This window comes from Macrobrachium nipponense, chromosome 4, assembly GCF_015104395.2.
Source record: "Macrobrachium nipponense isolate FS-2020 chromosome 4, ASM1510439v2, whole genome shotgun sequence".
Taxonomy (NCBI): Eukaryota; Metazoa; Arthropoda; class Malacostraca; order Decapoda; family Palaemonidae; genus Macrobrachium; species Macrobrachium nipponense.
In genome coordinates this window covers 145358866-145375805 of record NC_061100.1, presented here as the reverse complement: position 1 = coordinate 145375805, position 16940 = coordinate 145358866, and the positions used below count along the sequence as shown (strand labels likewise).

The 16940-nt window shown below is 43.9% G+C and overlaps 1 protein-coding gene across 1 annotated transcript in view; it reads left to right on the top strand.

Moving 5' to 3' along the window:
* The first annotated feature begins 1310 nt into the window (after positions 1 to 1310).
* The window catches only part of LOC135211256 (uncharacterized), a 151193-nt gene continuing 135563 nt past the window's right edge, over positions 1311 to 16940 (top strand). Inside the window, exon 1 of the mRNA XM_064244551.1 lies at positions 1311 to 1465. Coding sequence (XP_064100621.1) covers positions 1415 to 1465 — 51 coding nt within the window. The 5' untranslated portion in view covers positions 1311 to 1414. The remainder of the gene's footprint in view (positions 1466 to 16940) is intronic.

The following is a 16940-nucleotide window of genomic DNA, read 5'->3' as shown; positions in this document are numbered from 1 at the left end:
CCCACATATCTTAAATGCTAGCTAGGTTAACTTCAGTTTAGCTTACCCATAAACGTTAACTTCGCTGAAGGAGGGTAGGGTAGGGTTTGTATTAGACCTACCTATCATAGGATAACCAAGTGTATCCCAGTCAAGAACCCTAGGCTAGGGCAAGCTATCTACTCAAAAAAGGGCAATTAGATATTGTAGACTTATCGGGTTTAACTTACCTCAGTTGACTTACAATATAGTACTACCTGGTTCAGCTTAGCTCCGTAATCTTAATGGATTTAGCTTAGCTTAGGCATTGGTGTCATCTAGATTTACTTAGTGTCAAATAGTCTGCAAGCATAAAGAGACACCATGCTTTATGAATTTTGATTGCCAATGGTGATTATGTTCTTGTCTATTAGGAGGAGTTATCTTGATGAAGTACTATTACTAATCAGGCTAGTAAGTCAAGTACACTAGCCTGCAGGGGGTGTCCCCATCAAATATAGTTATTTCCTTTCATCCTTTATGTAGGATCTTTTCTGTGTACCCAATATTGCTAGTTACTTATTTTGCTTCCTTTTTTTATGCCTTCATTCAGCTATTTACATTGTTCACCTTTCAATTCTCTTTGCCAACACTTTTTGTTTTTTGTTATGTATAGCACTTTTATTCTATCATTTTTTTGGTTTACATGCATTTTTTTGTTCGGATATTTCTTCATCATCTTTCTTGTCTTCTCTATTAACTTCGCTTATAGCAATCTATTTTGCATCAAGCATAGCTCACGTAGTCCAATCCTTTGGTTTGATTTGGTCCAAGACTGCAATGATCTGAATATGTTATGAGAAAGATTGAAAAGTCAGAAAAGTAGTAACTTTGGAAGAGGTTAACAAAGAGCAATGGGAAGGCCCCGAAAATTTTGGCGAAAGGGACCAAAACTGGATGGGAATTAGGCAGAAAATGCACAAGACAAAGACCTTGTAAAGAAAAATTATGTCATAATGCTACTAATGATAATTCTCATAGAAACATCTGTTAACACAAAGGGGATGCTGCTTGATTGATAAGAGAAGTATCTCTTGGCTGTTTTGAATTATTTATAGTGAAAATAGACTTATTTGAATAACATAAGCAAAGTCTCAATTTATATTGAATTTAATAGTGCTCTTATTGTTCAGTTGATTGTTTATCAGGAAAAGTTATGCATAGTAATTTGAGAGAAATTCCTTAAAAAATAATTTACTTTATTTCCATTAAGGATGATTGGTATAGAAGTTTTTGTTATCCATTGAAATCTCTGTTGTGTTTAATGTTTTAATTTTCAACTAATTGTTCAAGAACTTTACTACTTTCAATTATTTTTTAGATCCTTGAGGGTATTGTCTCTTCACCATCAAGTTTTAAAAAAGTTGAAGGTCCTGGATCTCTGACCCTAAATGATATGACTGAGGAAGATAATGAATATTTCATCTTCAAATTTCCTCCTGGATTTGTAAGTTTATCTTAGTTTTCCTTTGACTCATCATATATAGCATGCATAGTTTTCTCTTGAAGTATAAACTAAAATTTATTTTACAGTAACCTTGAATTGAAGATTATGTCAGATTTTCATAGAAAATGTTGTTGAAAACCACATAGCAGTCATGATACTGTAGTGCTTTTCAATTGACTTTGTTTGTACTATAAAGTGAATTATAATTCTGTTTGTACTATAAAGTGAATTATAATTCCTTATAATAATGTATGAAGTAAAATTATAATGGGGAAGCTGTTTTAAAAAAAATGTTTATGTTTATGAGACTTACCCAGTAATTATATAGCTACTTATTAGTTTCCACGGACGGCAGCTCAATTCAAATTTTTCAGGTAGTGCTTCGATTGCTCAGTGTAAGTACTAGGTATACAGAGCCGTCCCCAACGGCAATACTAGGAACAACTTAGCAAAGCACTTCATTCTGTTTCCAGCCATGCTTGACTAAACATCAAGGGTTTACAGCATCTCGTTATTATTTTCCAGTTATATCACCGGATTTCGGTATTGTTACACAACCACCGGAATGCATTCTTAACCTTTTGAGCAGAACGAGTCTTGTCCTTTGTTTGTTTAATTCAGATTATCTTCAAGCTGGATATTTGTATTATCCGGGAATAGTTCTTAAATGTAACACCATCCAATTAGGCCTAATACTTATGCATATCATGTTTTACTTACCGGGCTTATGCTATGCGCAAGTCGTCTGTTAATAATTGCCTTAAGTATTCATGATTTTACATCATTTCTTTAGACCAAGCTTATGTGTTTAGATTTTGTTTACTGGCCATAGGCCATTAGCAAGATACCGGTAAATAATTAGCTTGAAATAATTCTCAAATGTTATTCCATTCTTGTACCTTAGAACCTTTGCATTTATTTACTTGCTGGGATTAGGCTACATGCAAGTCACGAGTTAACAATTACCTTTAAAAGTAATTCATGAAGATTGCATCATTCCCTTAGGTTATACCTTGCGTTTGGGATTTTGTTTACCATCCACAGGCTGTTATAGTCGCAAACCGCTGGTAAATATAGTTACCTTAAAGTAATTTGTGAATGTTAAGACATTCTTTTAGACCAACACACTTTGTTTTGTTTACCATACTGGAAACACTCATCACTTTCCTTTGCAGAGACTGAAAGTGTGGAGGTTGAAAGTAGTTAGCAGAGAATACTAATGTTAAATGTTTGGCTACAGAGTTTTTTGGAGAGAAGGCTTACATGGCCTCGGCATTCAGGGATCATTTTCTTGGTATCACGCAATTGTGAACATTTCACATCTTAGCCAATAGCCTCCTGCTTGCTTGGCAGACTGGAGCACAGGCCACTCGAATCAATTAGCAGGGCACGTAATCGGTTACTGATTGCGATTACTTTCATTCCTGATAATTCTTATATTGTTCCGATACGTATACAAACCCTCGGTCCTTTAACAGTAAGAAGGTACTTAGCGGCAGCTGAACCGGTCGTAAGCTTTGAACAAGGGGGTTCGGTAGTTAACTACTTGTCCGGCAGTTGGCGGTCAGCTCGACTGCAAGGAGAGGAGTCACTTTGCTTTCAGCCACGCTGGTGGATAGACGTGCTGCTCGCCTCTCTGCCCGCTTCAAGTCATGTGCTTGGTTTTCTTCACATCGTGAAGGCTTTTTCTCTTTTCCTATTACTTAGTGTGCATGTGCAAAGCTTACGTAGTACGTGTCTGTTTTTGTATATTCATACTCAGTGATTAGTGAATTATCATGGAATCCCGAGAGCTTGAGAGACCCCCTCACCCCCTCATCAGCTGCAGATTGTGCCCTGGTGTGGAGGGCCGTAAGTGTGGGGCCTTTCGGTCCTCTGTAGAGGTAGACGCTCATGAATTTTGCACTCGGTGCCGAGGGCGAGAATGCTCTTGCACTGAGCCTTGTAACACATGCATTGTTTGGTCAGAGGAGCAGTGGGAGCGCTATGGAGGGAGGAAGAAACTGCGTAAGCCGGCCAGGGAGTCATGGGAGGGTTCTGCGGTTCTGTAGTTACTCCCTTGGTCACGGACACGTCTTCTTCCTTTCTCCCTCCATCTCAGCTTCCTCGTATGGCTCCTTCCCCTTCGGGGGGGGGGGGGGGGGGGGGGGGGGGGGGGTTATCTCGCTCTTCTTCTCTCGATCAGTCGAGCGTTGAGGACGGGGCTAGGTACCCCAATGTTCAGTTGCATTCAGGGTCTTTCCGTTCACTCGGGGTGTGAACTGGCCCCCCCCCCCCCCCATCCCCCCACTAACCCGACTCTGCTTCCTTCCTCAGATCTGCTTGCCACGGAGAACGATCTCGGCCGGGCCTGGTACTCACTGGGGCTTCAGGGGACACCGAGTGTTCAGGGGCTGCTGAGTCATCTGGCGAGAGGGGCCAGGTTGGTAACTCATGGCCCAACCACCACGACAACCACGACGGTATCCACACCTGGCTATGCCGCTCCACCGCACCTGGTCTACACCCAGCACGTTGCCATGGTTACCCTGACAGCTGCTGTTCAGGCGCCGCTGCCGGAGGTGAAGAGGTTTACTATGATGCCGCCGCCCGGTTTTGCCGCTCTTGCTCCAGCCCCTGACTTCTGGTGTCCCAAGAGCTCTCCCCTGGACCTGCCTCCAGTACAGAGGATGCCGCTGGTTCCTGCCCCGCCTCCCATTCCTGAGATTGCTGCCGCTCCAGTTCCAGTACCAGTTCCTGCCGCTGTTGTTGCTGCCCCACCCCAGGTCCTTCCGGACAGGTGCAGTCGGGCCCTGTTGCTTCGGCAACTGCCCCGGCTCCGTCCTGGATGGAAGACCTGACGGTGGTCCTGAGGAAGCTGACGAAGAAGAAGAGGAGGAGGAAGGTGTCGTCGTCTGCCGCCGCTTCCCCTTCAACTTCTAAGGCCCCACAGCCAAAGAAGAAGAAGGTAGCTCCTCCCCCCCTAAGAAGGCTCGCTCTGAGACTTCTAAGGGTCCGATCCCACTCCGGTGGGAAAGTTGGGACTTCCGCTGGTCCTCCTGTTCCTTCGGGAACGGGGCCCGTCTCTCATCCCGCAAGGAAGAAGACAGGTACTGGAGGAGCGCCGGCTAACACCGGTACTTCCTCGCCTGGCGCCAGAGGTTCTGCCTCAGCGCCAGGTACTGTCTCGGTTCGCGAGAGGTACCGAGTGTACGGTCACCCGTGGGTGACCGTGCAGCCAAGACCCAGGCAACCGAGTCTGCTAGGTGCCAGGATCCAGGCACGGAACGGAAGACTGGCGGGAGTTGCCCAGGTGACTCCCACCAGGCCAGTGATCGCTCGCGTGGCGATCTGCTGGTACCCAGGGTTGATGCGACAGTCCCAGACCGGCCTCGGGCTGAGGCGAGGAAGCGGTCCCCTCAGTCGCCTGAACCAGCCGAGGCTGGTCCAAGTGGCGTGACGCGCCGTGAGGACAGGCCTCGCTCCCACCGCAACAGCGGGCTCTGCTGGTCCCCTGACCGCTGCTCCTACCGGGACTGCGCGGAGAGAGGGACCAGCAGCAGCTCTTCTGACGCTCAGGACCATCGCCATTGTTCTAGCTGCTCTCCCCGGGAGAGCCACTCGACCAGGCCTGCAGCTCGCCCCTCGCGATCCCGCCACGATGCCCTACGAACCTGGCACAGTCCTAGGACCGACCAGATCGTACGCGCAAGTGGCAGGAGGAGACCATGAGGGGTCTGTTGTGGTTCCTCTTGTGGAAGGAGGAGGGTCTCGGGAGGCGTTCTCGCTGGATGTGCTTGATGGTCCGTCTCCGCAGGATGCAGTCACTCCTGAGATCCAGAGGTCGTTCGCCGAGGTTATTGCTCTGATTCGTCAGCACAACGACCTCGGGGAAGGATTGCCACTCCCACCTTCTGAGCCTAAATCGGGTTTGGAGTCATTCTGGGGACCCGAAAAGGAACCCAGGACAACGGTGGGTCTGCCGCGATCAGCCTTGGCCGGCAGTGTGCTGAGCCAGGTGGACGCTCTCGTCTCCAGACAGGAGGGTTCGTTTCGGTCCGGCAGGTCGTCCATGCTTCTTCCCCCACCTCTACCACGGCAGAGGCGTTTTTACGTGCCATCGGAGAACCCTATGCTGCCCAAACAGGTTAACCCGGAGCTAGCTAGGCTTACTCCGGGGGTGTCTGCAGCAGCTCCTGTCGGAGAACCTCTGGTTCTCGCAGCAAGAAGCACTTGCCTTGGAATCTACCGCTATGGCAGCATTCCAAGCAGTCTCCTGGATCGACCTGTGGTCCCTCACAGTGTCCAAAGCCGCGGCCTCCTCGGGAAACATCACTCCTGAAGGGGACCCGGCTTTTGTGAGGCTGTGCCAGTCTGGAGGTAGGGTTATCTCCTACCTGGCTCACCAGACGGCTAACCTGTGGGCCAACCTGGTTCTGAGGCGTAGGGACGCTGTCCTCACTCAAGTGACCAGGGCGGCTGGGCGAGAGGCGGCCTTGGGTCTTTGCAACGGACCGGTGCAGAGTTCCTCCTCTCTCTTCCCCAGAGAGATGGTGGACACTGCGGTGGAACAACGGCGCACCGATGAAAGTGACCGTTTAGTCCACCAGGCAGTCTCGAAGGTGGCTGGGCAACCTCGAACGACTGCAGCTAAGCCCAAGAGTTTAGCTAGCGCTTCCTCTGCGGCTAAGACGATTGCTTCGTTGAAGCCGAGAGGAAAGACTCTGCCTTTGACTTCGACTGTAAGGTGTGACAGTAACCAGTCCTCCTCCCAGTCCTTCTCTCGAGGAGGAACTGGGAAAATGAAGTCGAAGAGAGGAGGGAAACGCTAGGGACGGCGTTCCCCCTCACCTGCTGCCGGAGGGGGGGTTGCCTGGTGAGCCATTGGGCAACATGGCAGCACTACGGAGTGGAGACCTGGATAGTGAACGTCCTTCTGGAGGGATATCTACTACCCTTCGAGTCTCGGCCACCCCTCACCTCCAACCCGGTCCATCATCAGACGTACGTTCCTGGTTCGGCCAAGGACGTGGCGCTTCAGCAGGAAGTAGAAGCCATGCTGAGCAAACGTGCTATGGAGATCGTATGGGATCAGTCACGGGGCTTCAACAGTTGACTTTTCCTGGTGGAGAAGTCCTTGGGGGGCTGGCGCCCGGTGATAGATCTCTCTCCCTTGAACCGATTCGTTCGCCAGACTCGGTTCACGATGGAGACCGCACGGTCAGTGCTCGATTCCATCAGGGAGAACAACTTCATGCTTTCTGTGGATCTGAAGGATGCGTATTTCCAGATACCCATCCATCAATCCTCCAGGAAGTACCTCCGCTTCATCCCCGACGGGACAGTGTACCAATTCAGGGCACTTTGTTTCGGTCTCTCAACCGCTCCACAGGTGTTCACGCAAGTGTTCACACTGGTGTCCGCTTGGGCCCACTCGGTAGGGATACGTCTTCTGAGGTATCTCGACGATTGGTTAGTCCTGGTGAGCTCCCGCTCACAGTTGCTACAGGACAGAGATTGACTCCTCGAATTCTGCCGCGATCTGGGGATCGTAGAGAATTACTAGAAGTCAGATCTCGAGCCCAAGCAGAGGATGAAGTACCTGGGCATGCTGATTGATACGGTAGCAGGGCAAGTCTTCCTCGCGGATTCGCGGATCAGCAGGTTCAGGGAGGCAGTGGGACAGTTCCTGTCCCTACAGGAGCAGCCAGCTCAGCAGTGCAGGTCATGATCAGTCACCTGTCGTCTCTCGAGAAGCTAGTCCCTCATGGTCGTCTTCACCTGCGGTCTCTTCAGTGGAGACTAAAGGAGTGTTGGTCACAGGCAAGAGGCCCACCTTTCTTCCCTGTGTCCCTCACGGAGGAGGTGAGGCAGGACCTAGCCTGGTGGCTGGAGGACGGTAACCTCGTAAGAGGAGTGCCTCTTCGCACTCCCCCCCCCTGGAGTTGTTGCTGTTTTCAGACGCATCGACCGAGGGACGGGGGGTCACACCTGGAGGAGTTGCTGGCTGCGGGTGTGTGGAACCATCACGACAGGCACCTTCACATCAACGTCCTGGAGCTCAAGGCAGCGTTCCTCGCTCTCCAAGAGTTCCAAGATTGTCTGGTGGGACACTCAGTGGTGTTGATGAGCGACAACACCACGGTAGTGGCGTACGTCAACAAACGGGGGGCCTAGTGTCCCTCCCGTTGCATCAGTTGACGTTACAGGTGCATGAGTGGGCCGTGGCACGCTCAGTAGAGCTGTCAGCCCGCTACATTCCAGGCAAGAGGAATGTGGTAGCTGACAAGCTCATCCGTCGGGATCAGGTGATAGGAACCGAGTGGTCCCTTCACCCAGACGTGGCGGAAAGGCTCTTCAGCCTGTGGGGACGTCCAGTCGTAGATCTGTTTGCCAGCCGGCACAACAGAAAACACCAGGTTTTCTACTCAGTTGTGCCAGACCCACGGGTAGCTGCAGAGGACGCTCTTCAACACCCGTGGGACAAACTCTTTATGTATGCCTTTCCCCCGTTCTGTCTGATTCGCAGGGTGATCAGCAGGGCGCTGGTCACCTCGAATCTTCGGATGATCCTGGTGGCACCCAAATGGCCTCAAGCCGTTTGGTACCCGGACCTGCTGGCTCTGCTCGCCGAAGCACCGAGAGAGATTCCCCCCTGGCACAACCTCCTGTACCAGCCACACGTAGAACAGTACCACCGGTCGGTCGAGTACCTGTCTTCACGGCAGGCTGTTATCCACCATCTCTTGCGAGCGAGAGGCTTTTCTCGCAGTGCAGCAACAGAGATGGCTAGGTACCTCAGACAGTCCTCTGCAGCTGTATACCAGGGAAAGTGGTCCGTCTTCTGTGGTTGGTGTCGTGGATGGGGTCTCTCCTCTCAGAGCCACTATTCAGCAGGTAGCGGATTTCCTCGTTTTCCATCTCCAAGAGAAGCTTCTCTCCGTTTCCACAGTTAAAGGATACAGAACCGCCCTGGCCCTAGTCCTTAAACTGCGAGGAGTAGATATCTCCTCCTCCACCTTCGAGATCTCCCTCCTTATGAAGAGCTTCGAGAGGTCTTGCCCACCCAGGGAACTCAGGCCCCCGGGGTGGGATGTGACTCTCGTCCTCAGGAGTTTGACTTGAAGATCCTTCGAGCCACTCCAAGAGTCGTCAGAAAGGGATCTGACCCTCAAGACCCTCTTCCTGCTGGCCCTGGCATCGGCGAAGAGAGTAGGGGAACTTAATGGTCTTTCCTTCAACGTTAAGCATTCCAGGGGATGGGGATCCGTGACGCTCGAATTCGTCCCGAACTTCGTAGCGAAGACGCAGAATCCTTCGGTCCCTGACGACCGGTTCGAGTCTTTCACGATCCCCTCCCTGAAGGACTTCACTGATAATGATGCGGATAAGATGCTACTTTGTCCTGTGAGGGCGCTATGGCGCTATCTGAAGAGAACTCGACACCTCAGGCCTGAGTGTCGACACCTCTTCGTTAGCACCGGGCTTACCAAGAAAAGAGGTCTCCAAGAACACTCTTTCTGGCTGTGTGAGGTGATCAGGAGGGCGTACAACGCGGATGGTAGTGACAACACCCGTACCCTTCGTCCGAGAGCTCACGAAGTCAGAGGTATTGGTCCAACCCTTGCATTCTGCAAGAACTTCTCCATGGCGCAGGTTCTGAAGGCAGGGGTTTGGGCCAACCAAACCACCTTCACTTTCTTCTACCTTTGGGATACTACCCACAGGTCCTTGGACACCTTTTCCTTGGGACCTGTGGTGGCTGCTCAACAAGTTGTGTAGTCTATCCAGCACCCGAGCGGACAGAACAGTATCGCATCCTTGTGTTACTGCATGAATGAACGAGTAAAAGAGAGTGTGAGTGGCTTCTCTTCCTCCTTCGTTCTGCCTCCTCTATCTGTGGGCAGAGGGCCGCGGTTGTCACTACGCTGAACAAGAAGCAGATGCAGGTAAGCTACACGACTGAGCTCCATCCTATCCCTTTCAGTAGGGATAGGAGTACGTACGTATTTATCCACCACTCCCCAACAAGGGGGGGAGTGGAAGCCAACAAGAGACAAACCCATGACTATATTGGCTCTTGAAGTAGGAATTAGTTCTTGTGTTTTTGCTATTTATAAGAGGTACGCTTGCCTCCCTCTTATAAATTTGGTCCAGAAGTCTGACCACTGATCCTGCTGTGCACACCCCGATCAGTTGGACAGAGGCTAGGATCCCTCCCTTTGCTCTTACGACCAGGGAGGGAACCAAGGTCGGACGAACACCAGTCTGTTCATAAGACTCAGATTCCACCCACCAATAAGTGAGTCTTCCTATTGTTAAAGGACCGAGGGTTTGTATACGTATCGGAACAAATAACAATTTGTCGAAAATTGTATTTTTCCTAACTATACAAACCTGAGGTCCTTTACACAGTCCCACCTCATGCCACCCATCACTCTGCGTTTCTTGGGCCTAAAGCAAAGTGACTCCTCTCCTCGCAGTCGAGCTGACCGCCAACTGCGTGACAAGTAGTTAACTACCGAACCCCCTTGTTCGAAGCTTATGACCGGTTCAGCTGCCGCTAAGTACCTTCCTATTGTTAAAGGGCCTCAGGTTTGTATAGTTAGGAAAAATACAATTTCTGGGTCGACCTGTGTTCGCCGGTGAAAAAGTCCTTCTAGCTCTTTTCTGATTTAAATAAATACTTTCTAGATATACCAGAGAAAAGTTAGCATTGGTATGCAGAGGTTACTACCCTCGCACGAGCACCCCAAGGGCGTCGTGTATACAGTTCAGGGCGTGTGAAAGCCACCATTCATAGGTCTCTTGCCATTTAGAGTATTCCCTGACAAAACCCCCTGTAAAGGGGTGCGCCGTACCAATGGTCTCATCTGCACCGTCCCGAACTACCACCGCCACCGCCCGACGTGAGCGCCCTCACTCATCCTTCTAAAGAAATTGTGAACGTAAACACGCATTAATTTTGTGCTGTGTTTTTCCCAATTTATTTTGGATTTCTTAAGATGGCTGTAGCTCAGATGTCTCTGACAACTAAGTTGAGTACCCCAATTTCTGTTTTTTCAATAGATATAAAATTTGGAGTCATATTTAGACCCGTGAGCTCGTATTATGTATTACGGGAGCACGGTGTCTCAGCCATCTTGAATGCTCCGAGCGGGAACGCATGGCATTGTTGTTAATTTACAAAGGAAATTTTTAGCGAAGCTATCTCAACATGCCATTCCCTTCATCACATGTCTTAACGAGCAATGTACTTGAGTTAGGGATGTGATGGTGCACGTCACCGCCATATAATAATTAATTCTAAGATATTTAGAATTAGTATATTATTCAAGGGATCGTTATCCCAGAATGGCAGTTGTATTGGCACGGTCGAATTCCGACAATAGGAAAAAATACTTATTTCCTATGAGAGCGGGAGTTCCTATATAAAGCTCATCATTAATCGTATGATATATATATAGGACGTAACCTATATACAGGCAGTCCCCGGGTTACGACGGGGGTTCCGTTCTTGAGACGCGTCGTAACCCGAAAATCGTCGTAAGCCGGAACGACACTTGGAAATATGCCTTAAACTAAGAAAAAGTCAGAGAACTTACCTGTGTAACATGCAAGTATTGCATGATGTGAAGTGTGGTTATATTTCAATGCCAAAGGATGGTTCTTGAATGTATATAAACCTTTATTAATGAACTTGTTAATTTATACACTATGTACACTGTCAATCCTTATGGTAGTAATTTATACACTAGACACTGTCAATCCTTATGGTAGTAATTTATACACTATACACTTTAAATCCTTATGGTACGTAGTATGTAGTATGTAATGTACATCCTGGAGTACACTAAAATCCCAGTCTGGTAGTTCTGGAAGGTAAAAGTATAACAATTAGTACAAAATACGTAGTAGTACACTACACAAAGTCCTGAATGCTATGTAAATTATAGATATCAAGAGTAAAAGAGTTAATGTATGTTAATTAATTCCTTACTTTTAGTTTATAATTCCTTACTTTGAGTTATATCAAGAGTAAAAGAGTTAATGTATGTGAATTAATTCCTTACTTTTAGTTTAAAGTTGTCGTGCTATGTAACCCTGGATGGACAAAGTCTTATGTGGCCCCATAGCCTACATCATTGAGGGGGTTCTGGAATGTACAAAAAATAATTATGTCAGTAAGTCCTCTATGCAGAGTAAGTTACATACAGTAATATGCACCATACAGTGGTTTAATATCACATATAACATGTATAAAACTTAGTTAATGTATGTTAGTTAATTCCTTACTTTTAGTTTAAAGTTGTCGTGCTATGTAACCCTGGATGGACAAAGTCTTATGTGGCCCCATAGCCTACATCATTCAAGGGGTTCTGGAATGTACAAAAAATAATTGTCAGTAAGTACTCTATGCATAGTAAGTTACATACAGTAATATGCACCATACAGTGGTTTAATATCACATATAACATGTATAAAACTTAGTTAATGTATGTTAATTAATTCCTTACTTTTAGTTTAAAGTTGTCGTGCTATGTAACCCTGGATGGACAAAGTCTTATGTGGCCCCATAGTCTACATCATTCAGGGGGTTCTGGAATGTACAAAAAATAATTTTGTCAGTAAGTACTCTATGCATAGTAAGTTACATACAGTAATATGCACCATACAGTGGTTTAATATCAACTGGTATGCATGTTGTAAATGATTGGTCTACACCCTCTGTTCAGCAGGGAGTGGAGATTTTACCAACCTTGCAAAGTTTCCAGTTATCCCATGAGAGAGACCTTGATCACTTATCCCATGTGAGAGATCTTGGTCACTTTTTTTTTAAATAGTATAAAACTTACTTAATGTATGTTAATTACTATGTATAATTCCTTACTTTTAGTACTGTAGTAGTTTAAAGTTGTCGTGCTATGTATGCAACTCTGGACAAAGTTTTATGTGGCCCCATAGCCTGCATCATTGAGGGGGTCCTGGGATTCTGGAATGTACCAAAAAAGTATCTAAGTTAAGCCATGTATGTTTAGTAAGTTACATACAGTAACCATACGTACAGTGGTTTATAACATGTATGTAATCAAACTTGGTTGGAAATTCCTGTAAAAAAAAGTTATGTACGTATGTAATACTGTATGTAAAAACCTTACTGTTCATACTTTGTTACACTACATGTTACATTTGATACGTATACTTTCCTGAAGGGTTTTTTCCATCCAAAAATGGTGCTTCTACTTTTAGTTATCCCTTGATGACACTTGTAATGTGTAGTAACAACCTGGAGTTTTGTGAAAGATGTTGGTTCTGGAAGGAAAAAGTAACAAAATTAGTGTACAAAATATACTACAGAAAGTCGTGAATGCAATATGTTAATTACTGTAGATATATCAAGTGTACTAAAAGAGTTAATGTATGTTAATTAATTCCTTACTTTTAGTTTAAAGTTGTCGTGCTATGTAACCCTGGATGGACAAAGTCTTATGTGGCCCCATAGCCTACATCATTCAGGGGGTTCTGGAATGTACAAAAAATAATTTTGTCAGTAAGTCCTCTTTGCAGAGTAAGTTACATACAGTAATATGCACCATACAGTGGTTTAATATCACATATAACATTTAGTATAAAACTTAATTTAGAAATTCCTTACATAACTTACCAACTTTTAGTGAGTCTCAAAGCTGTTACCTAGGTTGTGGGAGATGGAGATGGAGGTGTAGAGCATTCATGATAAGGATGCATTCCATACCTAACTTCAGTGTGCTTTATCACAGATAAAAGGCTAGGATGATGGGCAGTCTGGAATGAAGAATTAATATTAAAGGACAGTATGTAACCACTTTGGTGTACAAAATTTATTGTACGTATGCACACATTAAAAACAACTGAGAATTCCTTACCTTCAGCAAAATGAAGACATGTAGGCTATGTAGAGGTCTGGTTTATGTAAGTCACAGGTGCATGCCAGTCTGGAATGATAATGTACATATGATTAGTATATATGTTACATACATAACATGGTTTATTACATATGTAATAATAAAACATTAATAATAATAAAAAATTTAATAAAAAAAAAAAATGTCCTTACCAAATTCTAGTGGTTGGGCTTGCTTTACTGGGATGGGCATATGGTAGATGAGTGGGTGGCTGGGCTATGGAGTGGGATGGGCAGGTGCTTGCGAATCTGGAATGATAAAAAATATATAAAATGATAGAGTTACTACTGTAACTACTGCACATGTTATTACTGTTTGACATATGTAGTGTGTAATACAATATAAAAAATGAAGAATTCTTTTACCTGAAGGAGTTGGAGAGGTGATACTACTCGTATCAACTGATTTGGGCTCTGATGAGGGAACATCTAGATCTGGAAAGAATGATAGGGTACATAAATATAAGGTGGATGTAACTGTAGCATATGTACACTTTTAATAAAATTTCTATTAGCAATTTATAAAACATTTTATACAAATTTGTTAAGGATTCCTTACCTGATGAATAGGGCGAGCCATCAAAACCATAGACCTTACCTTACCTTACAGACCTTACATCTTGTTCGGGTTGCCCCAGGTCCCTCAGTGTGAGGCACCTCTAATGTCTACCAGAGAGTTGCTAGTACATCTTCCGGTATATTTTGCATCTTCCAATCTTGGATGGTCTGGGATGCAGTTTAGATATTTGTCGAGCTTATTCTTAAACACATCTACGCTCACTCCTGATATATTCCTCAGATGAGCTGGCAACGCATTGAATAGACGCTGCATTATCGATGCTGGTGCGTAGTGGATTAATGTCCCTGTGTGCTTTCCTTATTTTTCCTGGTATAGTTTTGGGCACTATTAATCTACCTCTGCTTGCTCTTTCTGATATTTTTAGTTCCATGATATTTTCTGCTATTCCTTCTATCTGTTTCCATGCCTGAATTATCATGTAGCGTTCTCTTCTCCTTTCTAGACTATATAATTTTAAGAATTGTAGTCTTTCCCAGTAGTCTAGGTCCTTAACTTCTTCTATTCTAGCTGTAAAGGACCTTTGTACACTCTCTATTTGTGCAATATCCTTTTGATAGTGTGGGTACCATATCATATTGCAATATTCAAGTGGACTACGAACATATGTTTTATAAAGCATAATCATGTGTTCAGCTTTTCTTGTTTTGAAGTGCCGTAACAACATTCCCATTTTTGCTTTACATTTTGCCAACAGAGTTGCTATTTGATCATTGCATAACATGTTCCTATTCATCATCACACCAAGGTCTTTAACTGCTTCCTTATTTGTGATGGTCTCATTATTAGGTCCCTTATATGCATATAGCTTTCTTTCTCTGTCTCCATAATTTATTGATTCAAATTTATCAGAGTTAAATACCATCCTATTTACCTCTGCCCAATCATATACTTTGTTAAGGTCTCTTTGTAGAGCGTTCCTATCTTCATCACAAGTAATTTCTCTACTTATTCTTGTGTCATCTGCGAAACTACTCACTACCGAATCCTTAACATTATTGTCTATGTCTTCAATCATAATAACAAACAGTATTGCAGCTAACACCGTACCTTGCGGCACACCGGATATTACCTTGGCTTCATCCGATTTCTCGTCGTTTGCAATAACTATCTGTTTTCTGTTGTGTAAAAATTCTTTTAACCATCTTCCTACTTTATCCACGATATTGTGTTTTCTAATTTTCTTCGCTAATATATTATGGTCTACTTTATCAAAAGCTTTTGCAAAGTCTAAATAAACCACATCTGTTTCATTTCCGCTTTTTCATATTTTTTAATATGTTCTCACTGTGTACTAACAGTTGGGTTTGTGTACTTTTTCCGGGTACGAAACCATGTTGTCCTTTATTAAACAAATTATTTTTTATTAAATGTTTCATAATATTTTTCTTCATTACCCTTTCATACACTTTCATAATATGTGATGTTAGACTCACAGGCCTATAATTACTTGCCTCTAGTCTTGATCCACTTTTGAAAGTAGGGGTAATATATGCTAATTTGTGCTCATCATATATCTTGCCTGTATCTACACTTTGTCTTAATAATATTGCAAGTGGCTTTGCGATAGAATGAACTACTTTCTTTAACAAAATAGCAGGAATTCCATCAGGCCCTGCAGCAGCTCCATTTTTAATTTCATTAATAGCCTGCACAATATCAGCTTCATTAATATCTATGTCAGCTAAATATTCACTATTTTCATCCCTTACTTCTATATCATTATCTTCATTATCTATTCTAGGGGTGAATTCTCTATATCGTTCTGCCAGTATGTTGGCAAATTTCCTTTTTTTTTTCATTCGTTAATCTCCCTTCAATTCTCAGAGGGCCTATTTCTATTCTTCTTTTATTCATCTTCTTCGCATATGAGTATAATAGTTTGGGGTTTTGCTTGATATTTAATAGGGTTTTTCTTCCAAGTCCCGTTTTTCATTTTCTTTTGATTGTATAATCTTTTGTTCTGCATTTTCTATCTTACTTTTTATTTCTATAACTTTCCATGCATTTTTTTCTTTTGCAAGACCTTTTTTCCACTTTCTGATTTTCTGGAACAAGATCCTTCTGTCTCTTGGTATGCATGAATGATGTTTACTTATCTTCTTCGGTATATATTTTTCCACTATTTTCTCCAATATTTTTATAATATCTCCGTATTTACCCTTATGTCATCACTTACAAAATGTTATCCCAATCTTTGTTTAATTCTTCATTAATTTCTGACCATTTTATATTTTTACTGTAGAAGTTGTATTTTCCATATCCTTCCCACTTTTTCATTTCTTGCTTATCTCTATTTTCACTTGCTTTGGAATGAACTGTTAATTCTATGACATTATGGTCTGAAATACTCGCATTATAAACTATTATTTCTTTAACATAATTCATCTCGTTCACAAATACTAGGTCTAAAGTATTTTCCTTTCTTGTTGGCAGGTGATTTATTTGTTGAATGTTGTATTCTAGTAGCATATCTAATAGCTTTTCAAATTGCCTCTTATCTTCTGCACTACTATTACTCTCTTTTTTATATGTATAAGTACAACCACAATCTCCTATTCGTTCTTTCCATTCTACGAAAGGAAAGTTGAAGTCACCAGATAGGGAGAATAGTCCAGTCCTTGTGATTTCTACATATATCATCCAATTTTCAATTATTAAGTCAAACTCTTTAGTATTAGGAGGTCTATATATTACTATGTTCATCAATTTTTCAGATTCAAATTCTACCGCTATTAGTTCACATTCTGAGTTTACTATATTTCTCATATTTTTATTTTTCCTTGTTTTTTGTCTTTCCCATATGATTGCGGTTCCCCCTTGATTCCTATTTTTTCTATCTGATCTATAAGTTTGGAACCCTTTTATTTGATCATCATTCCCAGTCTCTTGGGAATACCAGGTTTCACTTATATTCATTATATCTATTTTCTTTTCATTTTGGGTTAGTTCTTCTAAGTACTCTATTTTTCTTT